The sequence below is a fragment of the Procambarus clarkii genome, chromosome 14 (genome assembly GCF_040958095.1).
Source record: "Procambarus clarkii isolate CNS0578487 chromosome 14, FALCON_Pclarkii_2.0, whole genome shotgun sequence".
In the NCBI taxonomy this organism is placed as follows: Eukaryota; Metazoa; Arthropoda; class Malacostraca; order Decapoda; family Cambaridae; genus Procambarus; species Procambarus clarkii.
This window is the reverse complement of record NC_091163.1, coordinates 50,378,421-50,402,690: the sequence shown is the minus strand read 5'-3', so window position 1 is coordinate 50,402,690 and position 24,270 is coordinate 50,378,421. Positions and strand designations below refer to the sequence as shown.

At 45.6% G+C, this 24,270-nt stretch overlaps 1 protein-coding gene and 1 long non-coding RNA gene across 6 annotated transcripts in view; one reads left to right on the top strand and one right to left on the bottom strand.

Moving 5' to 3' along the window:
* The window catches only part of LOC138364644 (tripartite motif-containing protein 3-like), a 220,383-nt gene that overhangs the window by 169,405 nt on the left and 26,708 nt on the right, over positions 1–24,270 (top strand). For 2 of the 5 annotated variants that reach the window (XM_069324615.1, XM_069324614.1), the window contains exon 6: positions 5,004–5,186. In XM_069324615.1, coding sequence (XP_069180716.1) covers positions 5,004–5,186 — 183 coding nt within the window. Of the gene's footprint in view, positions 1–2,152; positions 3,439–5,003; positions 5,187–5,302; positions 23,056–24,270 lie in introns of those variants that run through there. The other 3 variants (XM_069324613.1, XM_069324612.1, XM_069324616.1) reach the window with 3 other exon arrangements.
* On the bottom strand, positions 3,041–3,595 carry LOC138364645 (uncharacterized). Its single transcript, XR_011228494.1, has 3 exons — positions 3,436–3,595; positions 3,211–3,324; positions 3,041–3,097 (listed from the first exon to the last, which is right to left on the bottom strand). It is a non-coding gene; the product is annotated as an uncharacterized lncRNA (long non-coding RNA).

Below are 24,270 nucleotides of genomic sequence, written 5' to 3'. Positions count from 1 at the left end.
GATTGTTTTTACTCGTTCAACTTCTAGTCCGAGTTTTAATAGCAATTGCAGGAAATCAAGGCTTACTAAGTAGTTGTTTTGGGGCAAGTGGGATGCAATTAACTTAGTATTTTTAGGTGGGAGTTTACGCTTTTCATCATTAAGGGTTTTCTTACTGTACTCTGACAAAAACTCCTCAGTTACATTAGTATGAGACAGTACAAGGGGCAGATCATCAGTATACCTGGCTACCTCGGGAGATACATGTTTTGTATCGCATAAAATCCAATAACCTTTGTCTTGATCACAGGGGATATGTTGTAACCCTTGCCCTAATAAGGTATCCCGCTCAAGGTCAGTTAATTGTCTAATCCCTCCCTGGGGAAGTACCTCAGCCATGCACGCTGCATATAGGCTGTTGAAGTCGAGGTACAAAATGTGAGTATCGTCATCAGAGCTAGGGTTAGATGTAGTGTGCTCGTTAACAGCCTGTGTAAATTGTCTTATGGAAGATGTGAACCCCCTCTAAGATTCCTTCTCAACAAATCATATACATTCTGATCATACACATAGTCAAGTACAACTTTTGATTTAAATAAGAACGCGTCCCAAGCATAACTAGGAAGTGATACAAGTGATACATAGAAAACAATATCTAGTTCATAAATTTCTTTCAGTGATGTTCGCCAAAGTGTAAATATATCAACTAACATTCCTACGTCAACTTTTAAATATAACATGAGGTAATCCTTGATGTTTGTACAGTTCCCTAAATTAAATACTTTAAGAGCATTGTTATAATCATCTTCAGACAGTGGAGCGTCATGTAAAACATTGTAAAACTTATCTCGCGACGGGAGCTGAGGTTCGTCTAACACATCCATGGAAGAAATATAATCATAACATAGGCTTTGTTTACCTTTAATTAACAGAGCTTTAGCCTCATCGGATACGCCGTTTAGTATGTGTTCAGTATACTTGGTGGGTTTCTTACTGGCAACGTGCTCTTTTGCTAAGGTTCCTAATGACCCATTAAGGAGAGCTAGGCTATCTAGGAATTTAAGTTCACCTATGATGACTTGCATAAATTTCAATCCTTCCTTGGTTAGAATTTCTACATCGCGGTGAGGATTTTTGGGCAGTTCTTTAAGTATAATTCCAAGATCATAGGCAGCATTATGGGAAAATGTGGTCAAGTATCTACGAGCATTTTTACATTGTAAATTGCAACGAGCACAATAAGCACCTAAGTAATTATTTTCCTGAATAGCATGATTATGATGTCTATGTTTATCTTTCTTATTCTTGAAAGTTTGATGACACAATTGACACGTATTTTGTCTTTGAAACATTCTTTCCTGTTCTCTAGACAAGTTCTTAGGGAAGTTGGGGAGCTGAGCATGAATAGCTTTCCATGAGGCTTCTAGCTTTGTAATAAAATGATTAACCGCGTCTGGACCTACGTATGAATACGTTTCTACAACATTGAATTCCCTGTCTAAAATCATGTAAGCATAAGCAATTGCTTTATGCTTACATTCCACCATGCCTCTAGGATTTTGACGGTCTAAAAGACATTCAAAATCGTAATAGGCGGTGTGAGTTGGGCTATAGGTCCTACCGTAATTTTTAAAAATGATTTTATCATTAGGATTATAGAACGAAAATACTTGGGATACAGTGCATGACTCTTCGTGAGCCTGAATTTCATCTAAGGGAGCATGCAAAAGACAAATTTTGCAGAATTTGTGAGTGTTAGGAATTTTATACTGATTATGGTTAATATTCTTTACAAATTTATCAAAGTCCTTGATCAGACAGAGATGCTTGCCTTCTAATAACAACAAAGGGACTTTATCGGCATACTTTTCCTGGCTTTTCCTAGCTAAACTAAGATAGTATTTGTTACTTTCATGAGTTACTGTATAAATATAAATAGAAATTTTGTTAAGCTTCTCTATTTTCTTAAGGTTATCGAATGATACGGGGAATCTGATTTCATCTGCCCATACTACGAATCTTCTACACCATCGAAGGCTTTTGTAATGATGTCTAATGTTATCCAGGGTCCTGCCCAATGCTAAGTTTTTATACGCTGCAATGCACTGTAACAAACACTCATCTCCTTCACTTTCAGGATTAAATACTGATTCTTTACCCTTTAATTTTGCAGGATATGGTACGTAAGATCCAAGGTGCATAGGGTGGCGAATATATGAAAAATTAATGGCAAAGCCTGACATGGAATGAATTCCTACACTTGAGGATTGGACATTTTTTAGGCATTCGTCAATTTTAGCAGACATTTCATCAACCCATGAATTTACGAGAACTTCCACCTCTTCCTGTGTAACAGTCTGAGTTTCGCCTCTAATTGAAAATACTTCGTCTAATATTTCATATTGATCGTCGGCATGATTAAGTTTTTGCAAAATTAGGCTTACGTCAGGGTAAATGTGAAATTAGGGAGGGAATTCTTCCTGTATTTGTCTGAACTGATTGTCTATATATTCTATAAAAAATTCCCTATACCTATTTATATATACGCTGGGGTCAGCGTCTAAATGACCGGGAATGGAGAAAGAATGTCTCGAGAATGATCCTTCGAAATGGCGTATGACTTCTAACACTCGTGGAAAAACGTTATCTAAGTTAAGTACCTCTGGGGAATCCGGAGCGTTGACTTCTTCATCTGATATGTCATGAACAGGGAGATGATTGTCTTCTTCTTCATCTGAGGATGCCTGCAGGTTGCCGTCTGGTGCATCTTCTTCTAGCTCCTGGGAAAGCTGGGGTTGACTGTATACGGGTGTGCTCCACTCAGAGGCTTGGGTTGAATCCAGGGGGGATTCTGTAATATAATATTAGCAATGAATAAACGTTAAGAGGAAAGCAAATTTGAAAACATTAAGAGGATTTGAAAACCTTAATAGGAAAACAATGTTTGTAACTTTAAGAGGAAAATATTGTCTAAATAAAAGAAATTTATTATTAAGAGGAAAAACAAAAAGTCTAAATAAGATGAAAAACAGAATTACAGATAATTAATAATATTACTTACGAGCTGGGATGTTGATTCCACCAAGTATGAGATTCTCTTGATCACGAATAGGAACTCCTGTAATGGAAACATTTTTTCTGTATGAGTACATATTACTTGTTTATACACTTGTTTAAAAAATATATAATTATTAACTTTTTTAAATTACGAAAATTATTGTGAAAACGTACGGTTATTTATGATGCGACGGCGTTTGGGTGGAGGTTCAATGACGTTTCTGGCTTCGGTGGGAGGTTCCTGGTTAACGGACCAACGACAGTATGGGCAGGAAGTAGAACCATGAACTGAAATAAGAATAATATATATAAATTGACTGTCTGTATGTATTTATGTGTGTTTCAGATATATATTTTCTTTGAAAGTTTATTGAATGTGCGAGAAAAAGCGGTACTTACGATTTGCACAATAGAGTTGTCCACAGCTGGTACAGGTTACGTCAAAATGTCCAGGCGGTGTAGGCCCGTTGCATCCTATACAGTACAGTCTGCATTCTTGAAGAGCGTTGATGGACATTTCACCTAGGCATGTTAAACATCGTGTTTGACACACATGCCCGATTTCGTTGTTGAGAGGAGACAGGCACAGGGGACACACTGACATGATGATATGACTATGCTGGGGGAACCTTGTGAACAGGATGAAGATTGAATGTTGACTGAAAGTGTAGGCCTCTAAGACTTGGACCTTAATCCATCTGAGGGGGCCCCTGAATGAGCATAATAACAGTAGTGTGCCCCTGAGTGAGCGTTTGGTTGTTTTATTAATAGCGAGAATGATTGGCGAATACTGGAAATAAACTCTTTTATTATAAATTGCGTAAACTAAGAATTAGATGACTAAATAAATTATAAATAAATAAATAAGTTTTATTAACGCCTAATGTATATATATAAATTATTACGGTGGCGAACGCTGACAATGACTGGTAGATGACAGGGCAGGTAATCAGGTGATGATTGCCTCGGGCAGATAGCCCGGGGGCAGGTAGCTGGTGCCAGCTTAGATAGTCTCGGAGGCAGTTTCAGTAATAAAGGTTACATTGAGATGCTTCGATTGACTTGTATAAAACTGACTGGTTAATGAAAAAAAGGAATAAAACATTACGATGTCAGAAAAATAGGAAGAGAGAATAATAATATGAAAAGGAGAGAGAGAGAGAGAGTGGAGGGACGGTCCAGATATTATGGAGAAGATAAGATAAGATAAGAGGTAACCTGAAGGCCGCGTCTGGCTGACGGTCTAAAGTAAATACAGGTGGGCCACAGATTGTGAGGTAAGGGGGGAGGGAGGGGTGTGATGTACGAGCAGGAGATGAAGGGGTGGGGGAGGGGGCAGTGAAATGATTCAGACATATAGCAATATACTAGTTTCTAAGTAAGAATCCAACTTAAACATATACAGCCTAAATATCTGTTTTATTATCGGTAGGAACTCTGAAAAAAAATTCTCCCATAAGAACTTTAACAAAACTCGTATGACATTATTTTCATCATAAGAACTTTAACAAACTTCTAAAATCTCAGAAATTATTTTCCTCATAAGAATTCCATAATTCCAAATCAGTGACCGCCCAAATTTACCTGAAACCCCCGAAGATCCACAGACGATTTTTTCCCCCCCAAAAAAAAATCTTCTGTGGCTCTTCCCCCCTACTACTGATAATGGGGCTGACACTGTCCACAGGTGATAATGGGGCTGACACTGTCCACAGGTGATAATGGGGCTGACACTGTCTACAGGTGATAATAGGGCTGACACTGTCTACAGGTGATAATGGTGCTGACACTGTCCACAGGTGATAATGTGGCTGACACTGTCCACAGGTAATAATGGTGCTGACACTGTCCACAGGTGATAATGGGGCTGACACTGCCCACAGGTGATAATGGGGCTGACACTGTCCACAGGTGATAATGGGGCTGACACTGACCACAGGTGATAATATGGGTGACACTGTCCACAGGTTGAGGACCTCCGCAGGAGGATAAGGGAGCCCGTCAAGAGGCTGGTGGAGGCTGGCCGGGTGGTGGCCGTCCAGGAAGACCAAGATGGCCGCCGCTCCGCCAGGATAACTCTACAAGGCGGACAGCTGTACCTCCACCCACTCCTGCGTCAGCCCACGCCCGCCCACGCCCACACCATCCAGGTTACTTTATTACACCCACTAGTCTTACTGACATTACTGACTTACTGAGTTGTGATAACTAATATGATAACATTTTGTTATACAGTTACCAGCATGATTTGTATCATCTTGTGCAGGAGAGTGATGTTGTGGGCGTGCTGGACCCCTCCTGCACCCTGGCGTTCCTTGACCTCGGGTGGGCGGGGTCAACAAGAGGGCGGGTCACCATCCGGCTGACCCCTGACACTCCGCTGGCCAGACAGTTTGTGTTGTTGTGTACGGGCCAGCGGGGCCACACCTACCGCAACACTAAACTGTTGGGGGTGGTGGACAAGGGTCAGCCGGGGGAGTGTGTGGGGGGCGGAGACTACGAGAGTAATGATGGTAAGGGAGGAGCCCAACTGTTGCCTGACCTCCAGGGGCAGTACCGGCAGTCAGGCCAGGCAGGAGCTGTGTGGTCCTGGTCTGTGGTGGCGTTCTTTTGGCGGCTGGGGGGTCCCAAGAGTGCCCAGTTCACCATCACCACCAGGGACCGCCAGGATGGTCGCCTGTGGCCATATGTCTTCGGTGATGTGGTGAGCGGCCTGGATGTGGTGAGGGCAGCAGTCAACCACAGTGACATTACGGAGGTGACTGTGGTGGACTGTGGTGTTGTGCTGCCACTCTAGTTCACTGCACCATCACTACTGTGGTGTTGTGCTGCCACTCTAGTTCCCTGTACCATCACCATCACTACTGTGGTGTTGTGCTGCCACTCTAGTTCACTGTACCATCATTATTGTGGTGTTGTGCTGCCACTCTAGTTCACTGTACCATCACTACTGTGGTGTTGTGCTGCCACTCTAGTTCACTGTACCAAAACCATCACTACTGTGGTGTTGTGCTGCCACTCTAGTTCACTGTACCACCCCCATCACTACTGTGGTGTTGTGCTGCAACTATAGTTCACTGTACCATCACCATCACTACTGTAGTGTTGTGCTGCCACTCTAGTTCACTGTACCATCATTATTGTGGTGTTGTGCTGCCACTCTAGTTCACTGTACCATCACTACTGTGGTGTTGTGCTGCCACTCTAGTTCACTGTACCACCACCATCACTACTGTGGTGTTGTGCTGCAACTATAGTTCACTGTACCATCACCATCACTACTGTGGTGTTGTGCTGCCACTCTAGTTCACTGTACCATCATTACTGTGGTGTTGTGCTGCCACTATAGTTCACTGTACCATCACTAGTGTGGTGTTGTGCTGCCACTATAGTTCACTGTACCATCACCATCACTACTGTGGTGTTGTGCTGCCACTCTAGTTCACTGTACCATCACTACTGTGGTGTTGTGCTGCCACTCTCGTTCACTGTACCACCACCATCACTACTGTGGTGTTGTGCTGCCACTCTAGTTCACTGTACCACCACTACAGTGGTGTTGTGCTGCCACTCTAGTTCACTGTACCATCACCATCACTACTGTGGTGTTGTGCTGCCACTCTAGTTCACTGTACCATCACTACTGTGGTGTTGTGCTGCCACTCTAGTTCACTGTACCACCACTACTGTGGTGTTGTGCTGCCACTCTAGTTCACTGTACCATCACTACTGTGGTGTTGTGCTGCCACTCTAGTTCACTGTACCACCACCATCACTACTGTGGTGTTGTGCTGCCACTATAGTTCACTGTAACACCATCACTACTGTGGTGTTGTTTTGCCACTATAGTTCACTGTACCATCACCATTACTACTATGGTGTTGTGCTGCCACTCTAGTTCACTGTACCATCACTACTGAGGTGTTGTGCTGCCACTCTAGTTCACTGTACCACCACATTCACTACTGTGGTGTTGTGCTGCCACTCTAGTTCACTGTACCATCACCATCACTACTGTGGTGTTGTGCTGCCACTCTAGTTCACTGTACCATCACTACTGTGGTGTTGTGCTGCCACTATAGTTCACTGTACCATCAGTACTGTGGTGTTGTGCTGCCACTCTAGTTCACTGTACCATCACTACTGTGGTGTTGTGCTGCCACTCTAGTTCACTGTACCATCACCATCACTACTGTGGTGTTGTGCTGCCACTCTAGTTCACTGTACCACCACCATCACTACTGTGGTGTTGTGCTGCCACTATAGTTCACTGTACCACCATCACTACTGTGGTGTTGTGCTGCCACTATAGTTCACTGTACCATCACCATTACTACTGTGGTGTTGTGCTGCCACTGTAGTTCACTGTACCATCACTACTGAGGTGTTGTGCTGCCACTCTATTTCACTGTACCACCACCGTCACTACTGTGGTGTTGTGCTGCCACTCTAGTTCACTGTACCATCACCATCACTACTGTGGTGTGCTGCCACTCTAGTTCACTGTACCATCACCATCACTACTGTGGTGTTGTGCTGCCACTATAGTTCACTGTACCATCAGTACTGTGGTGTTGTGCTGCCACTCTAGTTCACTGTACCACCACCATCACTACTGTGGTGTTGTGCTGCCACTCTAGTTCACTGTACCATCACCATCACTACTGTGGTGTTGTGTTGCCACTATAGTTCACTGTACCACCTCCATCACTACTGTGGTGTTGTGCTGCCACTCTAGTTCACTGTACCATCACTACTGTGGTGTTGTGCTGTCACTCTAGATCACTGTACCACCACCATCACTACTGTAGTGTTGTGCTGCCACTATAGTTCACTGTACTATCATCACTACTGTAGTGTTGTGCTGCCACTCTAGTTCACTGTACCATCACCATAACTACTGTAGTGTTGTGCTGCCACTATAGTTCACTGTACCATCACTACTGTGGTGTTGTGCTGCCACTCTAGTTCACTGTACCATCACCATCACTACTGTAGTGTTGTGCTGCCACTATAGTTCACTGTACCACCACCATCACTACTGTGGTGTTTTGCTGCCACTCTAGTTCACTGTACCATCATTACTGTGGTGCTGTGCTGCCACTCTAGTTCACTGTACCATCACCATCACTACTGTAGTGTTGTGCTGCCACTCTAGTTCACTGCACCACCACCATCACTACTGTGGTGTTGTGCTGCTACTCTAGTTCACTGTACCACCACTATCACTACTGTGGTGTGCTGCCACTCTAGTTCACTGTACCATCACTACTGTGGTATTGTGCTGCCACTCTAGTTCACTGTACCACCACTATCACTACTGTGGTGTTGTGCTGCCACTATAGTTCACTGTACCACCACCATCACTACTGTGGTGTTGTGCTGCCACTCTAGTTCACTGTACCACCACCATCACTACTGTGGTGTTGTGCTGCCATTATAGTTCACTATACCACCACCATCACTACTGCGGTGTTGTGCTGCCACTATAGTTCACTGTACCATCACTACTGTGGTGTTTTGCTGCCACTCTAGATCACTGTACCATCACCATCACTACTGTGGTGTTGTGCTGCCACTCTAGTTCACTGTACCACCACCATCACTACTGTGGTGTTGTGCTGCCACTCTAGTTCACTGTACCACCACCATCACTACTGTGGTGTTGTGCTGCCACTCTAGATCACTGTACCATCACCATCACTACTGCGGTGTTGTGCTGCCACTCTAGTTCACTGTACCATCACCATCACTACTGTGGTGTTGTGCTGCCACTCTGCTTCACTGTACCACCACAATCACTACTGTGGTGTTGTGCTGCCACTCTAGTTCACTGTACCATCACCATTACTGCTGTGGTGTTGTTCTGCCACTCTAGTTCACTGTACCATCACCATCACTACTGTGGTGTTGTGCTGCCACTCTAGTTCACTTTACCACCACCATCACTACTGTGGTGTTGTGCTGCCACTCCAGTTCACTGTACCACCACCATCACTACTGTGGTGTTGTGCTGCCACTCTAGTTCACTGTACCACCACCATCACTACTGTGGTGTTTTGCTGCCACTTTAATTCGCTGTACCACCACCATCACTACCGTGGTGTTGTGCTGCCACTCTAGTTCACTGTACCATCACCATCACTACTGTGGTGTTGTGCTGCCACTCTAGTTCACTGTACCACCACCATCACTACTGTGGTGTTGTGCTGCCACTCTAGTTCACTGTACCACCACCATCACTACTGTGGTGTTGTGTTGCCACTCTAGTTCACTGTACCATCACTACTGTGGTGTTGTGCTGCCACTCTAGTTCACTGTACCACCACCATCACTACTGTGGTGCTGTGCTGCCACTCTAGTTCACTGTACCATCACTACTGTGGTGTTGTGCTGCCACTCTAGTTCACTGTACCATCACTACTGTGGTGTTGTGCTGCCACTCTAGTTTACTGTACCATCACCATCACTACTGTGGTGTTGTGCTGCCACTCTAGTTCACTGTACCATCACCATCACTACTGTGGTGCTGTGCTGCCACTCTAGTTCACTGTACCATCACTACTGTGGTGTTGTGCTGCCACTCTAGTTCACTGTACCATCACTACTGTGGTGTTGTGCTGCCACTCTAGTTCACTGTACCACCACCATCACTACTGTGGTGTTGTGCTGCCACTCTAGTTCACTGTACCATCACCATCACTACTGTGGTGTTGTGCTGCCACTCTAGTTCACTGTACCATCACCATCACTACTGTGGTGTTGTGCTGCCACTCTAGTTCACTGTACCACCACCATCACTACTGTGGTGTTGTGCTGCAACTATAGTTCACTGTACCATCACCATCACTACTGTGGTGTTGTGCTGCCACTCTAGTTCACTGTACCATCATTACTGTGGTGTTGTGCTGCCAATATAGTTCACTGTACCACCACCATCACTACTGTGGTGTTGTGCTGCCACTCTAGTTCACTGTACCATCACCATCACTACTGTGGTGTTGTGCTGCCACTCTAGTTCACTGTACCATCACTACTGTGGTGTTGTGCTGCCACTCTGCTTCACTGTACCACCACAATCACTACTGTGGTGTTGTGCTGCCACTCTAGTTCACTGTACCATCACCATCACTGCTGTGGTGTTGTTCTGCCACTCTAGTTCACTGTACCATCACCATCACTACTGTGGTGTTGTGCTGCCACTCTAGTTCACTTTACCACCACCATCACTACTGTGGTGTTGTGCTGCCACTCCAGTTCACTGTACCACCACCATCACTACTGTGGTGTTGTGCTGCCAATCTAGTTCACTGTACCACCACCATCACTACTGTGGTGTTTTGCTGCCACTTTAGTTCACTGTACCACCACCATCACTACCGTGGTGTTGTGCTGCCACTCTAGTTCACTGTACCATCACCATCACTACTGTGGTGTTGTGCTGCCACTCTAGTTCACTGTACCACCACCATCACTACTGTGGTGTTGTGCTGCCACTCTAGTTCACTGTACCATCACTACTGTGGTGTTGTGCTGCCACTCTAGTTCACTGTACCATCACTACTGTGGTGTTGTGCTGCCACTCTAGTTCACTGTACCACCACCATCACTACTGTGGTGCTGTGCTGCCACTCTAGTTCACTGTACCATCACTACTGTGGTGTTGTGCTGCCACTCTAGTTCACTGTACCATCACTACTGTGGTGTTGTGCTGCCACTCTAGTTTACTGTACCATCACCATCACTACTGTGGTGTTGTGCTGCCACTCTAGTTCACTGTACCATCACCATCACTACTGTGGTGCTGTGCTGCCACTCTAGTTCACTGTACCATCACTACTGTGGTGTTGTGCTGCCACTCTAGTTCACTGTACCATCACTACTGTGGTGTTGTGCTGCCACTCTAGTTCACTGTACCACCACCATCACTACTGTGGTGTTGTGCTGCCACTATAGTTCACTGTACCACCATCACTACTGTGGTGTTGTGCTGCCACTATAGTTCACTGTACCATCACCATTACTACTGTGGTGTTGTGCTGCCACTGTAGTTCACTGTACCATCACTACTGAGGTGTTGTGCTGCCACTCTATTTCACTGTACCACCACCATCACTACTGTGGTGTTGTGCTGCCACTCTAGTTCACTGTACCATCACCATCACTACTGTGGTGTGCTGCCACTCTAGTTCACTGTACCATCACCATCACTACTGTGGTGTTGTGCTGCCACTATAGTTCACTGTACCATCAGTACTGTGGTGTTGTGCTGCCACTCTAGTTCACTGTACCACCACCATCACTACTGTGGTGTTGTGCTGCCACTCTAGTTCACTGTACCATCACCATCACTACTGTGGTGTTGTGTTGCCACTATAGTTCACTGTACCACCTCCATCACTACTGTGGTGTTGTGCTGCCACTCTAGTTCACTGTACCATCACTACTGTGGTGTTGTGCTGTCACTCTAGATCACTGTACCACCACCATCACTACTGTAGTGTTGTGCTGCCACTATAGTTCACTGTACTATCATCACTACTGTAGTGTTGTGCTGCCACTCTAGTTCACTGTACCATCACCATAACTACTGTAGTGTTGTGCTGCCACTATAGTTCACTGTACCATCACTACTGTGGTGTTGTGCTGCCACTCTAGTTCACTGTACCATCACCATCACTACTGTAGTGTTGTGCTGCCACTATAGTTCACTGTACCACCACCATCACTACTGTGGTGTTTTGCTGCCACTCTAGTTCACTGTACCATCATTACTGTGGTGCTGTGCTGCCACTCTAGTTCACTGTACCATCACCATCACTACTGTAGTGTTGTGCTGCCACTCTAGTTCACTGCACCACCACCATCACTACTGTGGTGTTGTGCTGCTACTCTAGTTCACTGTACCACCACCATCACTACTGTGGTGTGCTGCCACTCTAGTTCACTGTACCATCACTACTGTGGTATTGTGCTGCCACTCTAGTTCACTGTACCACCACTATCACTACTGTGGTGTTGTGCTGCCACTATAGTTCACTGTACCACCACCATCACTACTGTGGTGTTGTGCTGCCACTCTAGTTCACTGTACCACCACCATCACTACTGTGGTGTTGTGCTGCCATTATAGTTCACTATACCACCACCATCACTACTGCGGTGTTGTGCTGCCACTATAGTTCACTGTACCATCACTACTGTGGTGTTTTGCTGCCACTCTAGATCACTGTACCATCACCATCACTACTGTGGTGTTGTGCTGCCACTCTAGTTCACTGTACCACCACCATCACTACTGTGGTGTTGTGCTGCCACTCTAGTTCACTGTACCACCACCATCACTACTGTGGTGTTGTGCTGCCACTCTAGATCACTGTACCATCACCATCACTACTGCGGTGTTGTGCTGCCACTCTAGTTCACTGTACCATCACCATCACTACTGTGGTGTTGTGCTGCCACTCTGCTTCACTGTACCACCACAATCACTACTGTGGTGTTGTGCTGCCACTCTAGTTCACTGTACCATCACCATTACTGCTGTGGTGTTGTTCTGCCACTCTAGTTCACTGTACCATCACCATCACTACTGTGGTGTTGTGCTGCCACTCTAGTTCACTTTACCACCACCATCACTACTGTGGTGTTGTGCTGCCACTCCAGTTCACTGTACCACCACCATCACTACTGTGGTGTTGTGCTGCCACTCTAGTTCACTGTACCACCACCATCACTACTGTGGTGTTTTGCTGCCACTTTAATTCGCTGTACCACCACCATCACTACCGTGGTGTTGTGCTGCCACTCTAGTTCACTGTACCATCACCATCACTACTGTGGTGTTGTGCTGCCACTCTAGTTCACTGTACCACCACCATCACTACTGTGGTGTTGTGCTGCCACTCTAGTTCACTGTACCACCACCATCACTACTGTGGTGTTGTGCTGCCACTCTAGTTCACTGTACCATCACTACTGTGGTGTTGTGCTGCCACTCTAGTTCACTGTACCACCACCATCACTACTGTGGTGCTGTGCTGCCACTCTAGTTCACTGTACCATCACTACTGTGGTGTTGTGCTGCCACTCTAGTTCACTGTACCATCACTACTGTGGTGTTGTGCTGCCACTCTAGTTTACTGTACCATCACCATCACTACTGTGGTGTTGTGCTGCCACTCTAGTTCACTGTACCATCACCATCACTACTGTGGTGCTGTGCTGCCACTCTAGTTCACTGTACCATCACTACTGTGGTGTTGTGCTGCCACTCTAGTTCACTGTACCATCACTACTGTGGTGTTGTGCTGCCACTCTAGTTCACTGTACCACCACCATCACTACTGTGGTGTTGTGCTGCCACTCTAGTTCACTGTACCATCACCATCACTACTGTGGTGTTGTGCTGCCACTCTAGTTCACTGTACCATCACCATCACTACTGTGGTGTTGTGCTGCCACTCTAGTTCACTGTACCACCACCATCACTACTGTGGTGTTGTGCTGCAACTATAGTTCACTGTACCATCACCATCACTACTGTGGTGTTGTGCTGCCACTCTAGTTCACTGTACCATCATTACTGTGGTGTTGTGCTGCCAATATAGTTCACTGTACCACCACCATCACTACTGTGGTGTTGTGCTGCCACTCTAGTTCACTGTACCATCACCATCACTACTGTGGTGTTGTGCTGCCACTCTAGTTCACTGTACCATCACTACTGTGGTGTTGTGCTGCCACTCTGCTTCACTGTACCACCACAATCACTACTGTGGTGTTGTGCTGCCACTCTAGTTCACTGTACCATCACCATCACTGCTGTGGTGTTGTTCTGCCACTCTAGTTCACTGTACCATCACCATCACTACTGTGGTGTTGTGCTGCCACTCTAGTTCACTTTACCACCACCATCACTACTGTGGTGTTGTGCTGCCACTCCAGTTCACTGTACCACCACCATCACTACTGTGGTGTTGTGCTGCCACTCTAGTTCACTGTACCACCACCATCACTACTGTGGTGTTTTGCTGCCACTTTAGTTCACTGTACCACCACCATCACTACCGTGGTGTTGTGCTGCCACTCTAGTTCACTGTACCATCACCATCACTACTGTGGTGTTGTGCTGCCACTCTAGTTCACTGTACCACCACCATCACTACTGTGGTGTTGTGCTGCCACTCTAGTTCACTGTACCACCACCATCACTACTGTGGTGTTGTGCTGCCACTCTAGTTCACTGTACCATCACTACTGTGGTGTTGTGCTGCCACTCTAGTTCACTGTACCACCACCATCACTACTGTGGTGCTGTGCTGCCACTCTAGTTCACTGTACCATCACTACTGTGGTGTTGTGCTGCCACTCTAGTTCACTGTACCATCACTACTGTGGTGTTGTGCTGCCACTCTAGTTTACTGTACCATCACCATCACTACTGTGGTGTTGTGCTGCCACTCTAGTTCACTGTACCATCACCATCACTACTGTGGTGCTGTGCTGCCACTCTAGTTCACTGTACCATCACTACTGTGGTGTTGTGCTGCCACTCTAGTTCACTGTACCATCACTACTGTGGTGTTGTGCTGCCACTCTAGTTCACTGTACCACCACCATCACTACTGTGGTGTTGTGCTGCCACTCTAGTTCACTGTACCATCACCATCACTACTGTGGTGTTGTGCTGCCACTCTAGTTCACTGTACCATCACCATCACTACTGTGGTGTTGTGCTGCCACTCTAGTTCACTGTACCACCACCATCACTACTGTGGTGTTGTGCTGCAACTATAGTTCACTGTACCATCACCATCACTACTGTGGTGTTGTGCTGCCACTCTAGTTCACTGTACCATCATTACTGTGGTGTTGTGCTGCCACTCTAGTTCACTGTACCACCACCATCACTACTGTGGTGTTGTGCTGCCACTCTAGTTCACTGTACCATCACCATCACTACTGTGGTGTTGTGCTGCCACTCTAGTTCACTGTACCATCACCATCATTACTGTGGTGTTGTGCTGCCACTCTAGTTCACTGTACCACCACCATCACTACTGTGGTGTTGTGCTGCCACTCTAGTTCACTGTACCACCACCATCACTACTGTGGTGTTGTGCTGCCACTCTAGTTCACTGTACCATCACTACTGTGGTGTTGTGCTGCCACTCTGCTTCACTGTACCACCACAATCACTACTGTGGTGTTGTGCTGCCACTCTAGTTCACTGTACCATCACCATCACTGCTGTGGTGTTGTTCTGCCACTCTAGTTCACTGTACCATCACCATCACTACTGTGGTGTTGTGCTGCCACTCTAGTTCACTTTACCACCACCATCACTACTGTGGTGTTGTGCTGCCACTCCAGTTCACTGTACCACCACCATCACTACTGTGGTGTTGTGCTGCCAATCTAGTTCACTGTACCACCACCATCACTACTGTGGTGTTTTGCTGCCACTTTAGTTCACTGTACCACCACCATCACTACCGTGGTGTTGTGCTGCCACTCTAGTTCACTGTACCATCACCATCACTACTGTGGTGTTGTGCTGCCACTCTAGTTCACTGTACCACCACCATCACTACTGTGGTGTTGTGCTGCCACTCTAGTTCACTGTACCATCACTACTGTGGTGTTGTGCTGCCACTCTAGTTCACTGTACCATCACTACTGTGGTGTTGTGCTGCCACTCTAGTTCACTGTACCACCACCATCACTACTGTGGTGCTGTGCTGCCACTCTAGTTCACTGTACCATCACTACTGTGGTGTTGTGCTGCCACTCTAGTTCACTGTACCATCACTACTGTGGTGTTGTGCTGCCACTCTAGTTTACTGTACCATCACCATCACTACTGTGGTGTTGTGCTGCCACTCTAGTTCACTGTACCATCACCATCACTACTGTGGTGCTGTGCTGCCACTCTAGTTCACTGTACCATCACTACTGTGGTGTTGTGCTGCCACTCTAGTTCACTGTACCATCACTACTGTGGTGTTGTGCTGCCACTCTAGTTCACTGTACCACCACCATCACTACTGTGGTGTTGTGCTGCCACTATAGTTCACTGTACCACCATCACTACTGTGGTGTTGTGCTGCCACTATAGTTCACTGTACCATCACCATTACTACTGTGGTGTTGTGCTGCCACTGTAGTTCACTGTACCATCACTACTGAGGTGTTGTGCTGCCACTCTATTTCACTGTACCACCACCATCACTACTGTGGTGTTGTGCTGCCACTCTAGTTCACTGTACCATCACCATCACTACTGTGGTGTGCTGCCACTCTAGTTCACTGTACCATCACCATCACTACTGTGGTGTTGTGCTGCCACTATAGTTCACTGTACCATCAGTACTGTGGTGTTGTGCTGCCACTCTAGTTCACTGTACCACCACCATCACTACTGTGGTGTTGTGCTGCCACTCTAGTTCACTGTACCATCACCATCACTACTGTGGTGTTGTGTTGCCACTATAGTTCACTGTACCACCTCCATCACTACTGTGGTGTTGTGCTGCCACTCTAGTTCACTGTACCATCACTACTGTGGTGTTGTGCTGTCACTCTAGATCACTGTACCACCACCATCACTACTGTAGTGTTGTGCTGCCACTATAGTTCACTGTACTATCATCACTACTGTAGTGTTGTGCTGCCACTCTAGTTCACTGTACCATCACCATAACTACTGTAGTGTTGTGCTGCCACTATAGTTCACTGTACCATCACTACTGTGGTGTTGTGCTGCCACTCTAGTTCACTGTACCATCACCATCACTACTGTAGTGTTGTGCTGCCACTATAGTTCACTGTACCACCACCATCACTACTGTGGTGTTTTGCTGCCACTCTAGTTCACTGTACCATCATTACTGTGGTGCTGTGCTGCCACTCTAGTTCACTGTACCATCACCATCACTACTGTAGTGTTGTGCTGCCACTCTAGTTCACTGCACCACCACCATCACTACTGTGGTGTTGTGCTGCTACTCTAGTTCACTGTACCACCACCATCACTACTGTGGTGTGCTGCCACTCTAGTTCACTGTACCATCACTACTGTGGTATTGTGCTGCCACTCTAGTTCACTGTACCACCACTATCACTACTGTGGTGTTGTGCTGCCACTATAGTTCACTGTACCACCACCATCACTACTGTGGTGTTGTGCTGCCACTCTAGTTCACTGTACCACCACCATCACTACTGTGGTGTTGTGCTGCCATTATAGTTCACTATACCACCACCATCACTACTGCGGTGTTGTGCTGCCACTATAGTTCACTGTACCATCACTACTGTGGTGTTTTGCTGCCACTCTAGATCACTGTACCATCACCATCACTACTGTGGTGTTGTGCTGCCACTCTAGTTCACTGTACCACCACCATCACTACTGTGGTGTTGTGCTGCCACTCTAGTTCACTGTACCACCACCATCACTACTGTGGTGTTGTGCTGCCACTCTAGATCACTGTACCATCACCATCACTACTGCGGTGTTGTGCTGCCACTCTAGTTCACTGTACCATCACCATCACTACTGTGGTGTTGTGCTGCCACTCTGCTTCACTGTACCACCACAATCACTACTGTGGTGTTGTGCTGCCACTCTAGTTCACTGTACCATCACCATTACTGCTGTGGTGTTGTTCTGCCACTCTAGTTCACTGTACCATCACCATCACTACTGTGGTGTTGTGCTGCCACTCTAGTTCACTTTACCACCACCATCACTACTGTGGTGTTGTGCTGCCACTCCAGTTCACTGTACCACCACCATCACTACTGTGGTGTTGTGCTGCCACTCTAGTTCACTGTACCACCACCATCACTACTGTGGTGTTTTGCTGCCACTTTAATTCGCTGTACCACCACCATCACTACCGTGGTGTTGTGCTGCCACTCTAGTTCACTGTACCATCACCATCACTACTGTGGTGTTGTGCTGCCACTCTAGTTCACTGTACCACCACCATCACTACTGTGGTGTTGTGCTGCCACTCTAGTTCACTGTACCACCACCATCACTACTGTGGTGTTGTGCTGCCACTCTAGTTCACTGTACCATCACTACTGTGGTGTTGTGCTGCCACTCTAGTTCACTGTACCACCACCATCACTACTGTGGTGCTGTGCTGCCACTCTAGTTCACTGTACCATCACTACTGTGGTGTTGTGCTGCCACTCTAGTTCACTGTACCATCACTACTGTGGTGTTGTGCTGCCACTCTAGTTTACTGTACCATCACCATCACTACTGTGGTGTTGTGCTGCCACTCTAGTTCACTGTACCATCACCATCACTACTGTGGTGCTGTGCTGCCACTCTAGTTCACTGTACCATCACTACTGTGGTGTTGTGCTGCCACTCTAGTTCACTGTACCATCACTACTGTGGTGTTGTGCTGCCACTCTAGTTCACTGTACCACCACCATCACTACTGTGGTGTTGTGCTGCCACTCTAGTTCACTGTACCATCACCATCACTACTGTGGTGTTGTGCTGCCACTCTAGTTCACTGTACCATCACCATCACTACTGTGGTGTTGTGCTGCCACTCTAGTTCACTGTACCACCACCATCACTACTGTGGTGTTGTGCTGCAACTATAGTTCACTGTACCATCACCATCACTACTGTGGTGTTGTGCTGCCACTCTAGTTCACTGTACCATCATTACTGTGGTGTTGTGCTGCCAATATAGTTCACTGTACCACCACCATCACTACTGTGGTGTTGTGCTGCCACTCTAGTTCACTGTACCATCACCATCACTACTGTGGTGTTGTGCTGCCACTCTAGTTCACTGTACCATCACTACTGTGGTGTTGTGCTGCCACTCTGCTTCACTGTACCACCACAATCACTACTGTGGTGTTGTGCTGCCACTCTAGTTCACTGTACCATCACCATCACTGCTGTGGTGTTGTTCTGCCACTCTAGTTCACTGTACCATCACCATCACTACTGTGGTGTTGTGCTGCCACTCTAGTTCACTTTACCACCACCATCACTACTGTGGTGTTGTGCTGCCACTCCAGTTCACTGTACCACCACCATCACTACTGTGGTGTTGTGCTGCCACTCTAGTTCACTGTACCACCACCATCACTACTGTGGTGTTTTGCTGCCACTTTAGTTCACTGTACCACCACCATCACTACCGTGGTGTTGTGCTGCCACTCTAGTTCACTGTACCATCACCATCACTACTGTGGTGTTGTGCTGCCACTCTAGTTCACTGTACCACCACCATCACTACTGTGGTGTTGTGCTGCCACTCTAGTTCACTGTACCACCACCATCACTACTGTGGTGTTGTGCTGCCACTCTAGTTCACTGTACCATCACTACTGTGGTGTTGTGCTGCCACTCTAGTTCACTGTACCACCACCATCACTACTGTGGTGCTGTGCTGCCACTCTAGTTCACTGTACCATCACTACTGTGGTGTTGTGCTGCCACTCTAGTTCACTGTACCATCACTACTGTGGTGTTGTGCTGCCACTCTAGTTTACTGTACCATCACCATCACTACTGTGGTGTTGTGCTGCCACTCTAGTTCACTGTACCATCACCATCACTACTGTGGTGCTGTGCTGCCACTCTAGTTCACTGTACCATCACTACTGTGGTGTTGTGCTGCCACTCTAGTTCACTGTACCATCACTACTGTGGTGTTGTGCTGCCACTCTAGTTCACTGTACCACCACCATCACTACTGTGGTGTTGTGCTGCCACTCTAGTTCACTGTACCATCACCATCACTACTGTGGTGTTGTGCTGCCACTCTAGTTCACTGTACCATCACCATCACTACTGTGGTGTTGTGCTGCCACTCTAGTTCACTGTACCACCACCATCACTACTGTGGTGTTGTGCTGCAACTATAGTTCACTGTACCATCACCATCACTACTGTGGTGTTGTGCTGCCACTCTAGTTCACTGTACCATCATTACTGTGGTGTTGTGCTGCCACTCTAGTTCACTGTACCACCACCATCACTACTGTGGTGTTGTGCTGCCACTCTAGTTCACTGTACCATCACCATCACTACTGTGGTGTTGTGCTGCCACTCTAGTTCACTGTACCATCACCATCATTACTGTGGTGTTGTGCTGCCACTCTAGTTCACTGTACCACCACCATCACTACTGTGGTGTTGTGCTGCCACTCTAGTTCACTGTACCACCACCATCACTACTGTGGTGTTGTGCTGCCACTCTAGTTCACTGTACCATCATTACTGTGGTGTTGTGCTGCCAATATAGTTCACTGTACCATCACTAGTGTGGTGTTGTGCTGCCACTATAGTTCACTGTACCATTGTGGGAACCGACCTGTGAGATTTATATTTACGTTAATTTATATACTTCGATAGCAATTTGTATAATGATAAGTGGACTGTATTTCTGCAATAATCTCATAATCTCACAAATCGATCCTCTACACATTAGGGGGGGGGGGTTATTAAATTAATATATATATGCAGCCAATCAAACTACAGAAATAACTACATACATTAAAGAGGTTCCTTATCTTATAGTACAGCAGGTTAGTCCACCAGGTATAACTAGGGTGTAGACACCAAATTATCCTCTTTGAGGTAGCTTCCATATCACCCAGTAACTGGTGCACAAATCTTGCATCCTCGTCTTGACCTGTCAAAAGTGCGCTAGCTGTGAAGCCAGATACCTATATATGACAAGTATATCAGAGAAAACAGTACATGGAACATGAAGACCTGGCTTAATTACCTTTAGTTTGAGGCTTCCATGTGATCTAACCGGGTCACCCTATATAATGACATTAATGGCCACTAATGATAAATAATGGGTTTCGGAAAGAACACTTAACTTGATTTGTTGACAGCGTGTTGACAGATGGTACACCTTTGGTATCCATAACACTACGTCCAAGTAAAATTAACAGGAGCCGAATTTGCTCCCGTGTGAGCCTCTGGTCTCGTATAACAATGGCTGCCCTCCTTCCCCACTGACGCCTGGCCTACTTTGTCCAGATTTCAGAAAGTGATAGAAGGGTCACATTTACTCTACTTTAATATTGATAATTAAGTTAATTTATATAAGATGTTTTTATGATGGTAAAGTCCAAAGACTAATGTATTTAAGAATAATTCCCAGCAGAATAGCTGGTGAATTATAATAGTATGTGGTGATGATATCCCGTTTTCTTTAGACGGTAATTCCACTACAAGTTACGTTTTCTATGGGTAACTTGTTTATGCAACACAGCTATTATCTGTATGATTATTAAATGGTGTCGGATTTTCCGACATAATTCCCCAGGGGGCTGCTCACGGGTCGAAGTCCTGTTTAGAACAGACGAACACCGATACTCCTCCTTCGAATTATTAGATTAATTTGATGTTAGTAGTTAGTAATCACACATTTGTGTGTCTGTTCGTACAGGACGGATGTCCCGTACTAGAGTTGCAGGGGTTAGAAGTCTAATGCGATTTCATTTCCCTGTCAACTCTTGAAAGGCTAATATTCAAGCCTTATACATATTATTTAACCCAGAAGACTGAATGTGATCAAGTACTACAGTCAAGTATGATTCAGGGACTGCAGTGAGATCAGTGACATTAGATATAACTTGAAGTTTCTTCAGGTAACTGGTCACTGATATATAAACACTGAGGCCCATGGAATACATCTTGATTAAATAATAAATGTATCAAATCAGTCATCAGATTTATTGGGTTTAATTTAGTTAATTGATTCAGAGGATTGAATAGCTCATCATTAAAGTAAAGTATGGTTCTGAGACTGCAGTGGGTTCAGTGACATTGGTCGCAGTGACTTGTAGCTGTTTTAGGCTACTGTTCACTGATTTGCCACTGAAGCCTCATGAACTCATCTTCAGCTTTAAATGATGATACTAACATCAACCTCTGTTACTATAGTCAGCTGTAATCTCCTTAGTATAATGCTACTGGAGAAATATAATCAGCTGACAAATTTAGATCTCTACTGGTATTGTTTATCTGCAGGCATAGGTCTCCTCAGGCTTGATACTGGGCCTGAGAGTAATTTACCTCCTGCAGAGTTTAACATGGTTATACCCTGATATTTAGTAGGGCTACCGATGAATCGATGGCAATAGTCTGTCCCAACAAGGAGACCGAAGTCAGTGAGGTGATCAGACTTAATATTATCTGCCAATTTTATTCCTCTATTTCTCAGGAATTTGGCTGTTGCTCTCAGACCTTGAACTTGTAGGTCTACTGGTATTTTGTCCACCACAATGGCTTGTACTCGACAGACGTACCTGCCTAAGCGTACTGATGGTTGAACCACCTGGTAGACTTGAGGTCCTGCATCTGTTATAAACCCTGAGATATTGAATGACATCTGGGCTACAGGCCTTAATTGTAGTTCTTCTGCCAACTTTTTGGTGATATATGTTCTCTGGGATCCTTGGTCAAACAACCCACGGGTATGGACCTTGGCCCTCTTATTCAGGATGGTAATTTGGGCAGTAGGCAAAGTCGTATTACCTTTAGACTTTGCCGATTGGACACTCTTTGTTTGTTGCACCTTGCAGTACTGTACTGTGGTGGGAATGCTATCTTCCACCTTGGGGTTTGGAGACGTTGTTTTGGTGTCTCTGCACAATGCTGCATGGTGCTGACCTTTGTTACACCTATTACAAGGGTGTAATTGGGTATCACAGTCCTTGATGTTATGTTTCCTGAGGCACCTCGTGCAATGTTGCAAATCTTTGAGTCGCTCAACACGGGCGTCACTATCAGGAAAATTAGAGCAGTGGTACATTGAATGTTTCTCATTGCAGAACAAACATGTTCCATAGCTTCCTGTACCCTTTGGTGTCATGTTCTTGGGTGACACAGTAACTATAGGCTTGGAGGGTCCCACTGCATATACGCCCACACTGCCACTGTTCCACTTTGGTGTTGAATTATATTGTCTAGATTGATTTGGAGTACCTTTGGTACTCTGTGGTTTACTATTATTGGTTTCTGAGGGTTTACTTGGTGGTTTTAATTTGTCATGTGTTCGTAATTGATGAACTACTGACTTTAAACCTTCAGATATTTCATTCATGGATAAGATACTTTTATTGTAATGAGCACTCATTTGTCTCAATATGTCCCTAGGTATTTTCTCCTGGACAATTATTTTCAAGACCCACTCAGCCCCGTTTGTATCTGCTGTCAGGCTGAGGGCATTGATCAATGATTCTATCTCCAGCTTGAAGACTTGGAGTGAATCAGCTGAAGCCTCCGGTGGGGGTAAATGCAACAGCTCATGAACTAAATGTGATGTTCTTACTTCTGGATCAGCATAATTATCCTTGAGGAGTTTTACTGCCAGATCATAGCCGTCATTAGTTAATCTCAGATGGGATACTACTGTTTTAGCCTCACCTGATAATTGGCCTTGCAAATAAGAGAATTTACTACTCTTTGGTAAAGATTGTTTTGAGTCTACAAGGTCAACGAATTTGTTCCAAAATTCGTCCCAATCTTCCTCATCTTTTCCTGAGAAAGTGGGTAAATTAATTGGAGGGAGTCGAGCTTCTGCTTGACTCGTATTAGATGCAACTGTTGTTGTTGTTGCTGTTGCCTTGTTCTGGGCAATTAATTTGACATAAGGCTGTAACGTGGCCTGAGTGTGATCTTCATAATTCGCAAGATCAACCATAATGTCGTCTATTTCTGTTTCTGATAAATTGGTGTTGGCAAGTTCAGCCACATATGTTGCTATTTGACATTTGATTTGCTCAAATTTACCTGCAGCTGCTTGATAATAGCTTTCCAGGTCAGCATAATCAACTGTTGATTGTTGTGACAAATCTTCACATTTCTTGATCTGTCTTGTTAAGTGGCCTTTAAGACCTGCAAGGGTTCTTTTCATTCTCCCTGCATTATCCATCCTGGCTAGTTGGTGAAGCCTTGTGGGGCTTGTATTTGGGCTGCTCATAATACTGAACAAGCACTGATGGTAGCCTAGGGTTAAATTCTGCACTCACTAGGCAATAATCCTACCTCTACTAGAGGTTAGCACTTAAAATTAATACACATTATATATATATACAATCATACACACTAATGATTTGAGTGATAAACCAGTGTCACTGGAAGTACCTTTAGGTTAGCTCTTCTATATCACCCTAGGATGGAATAGACACTAATTAATCACTCAAAGGTGTAATGATCAT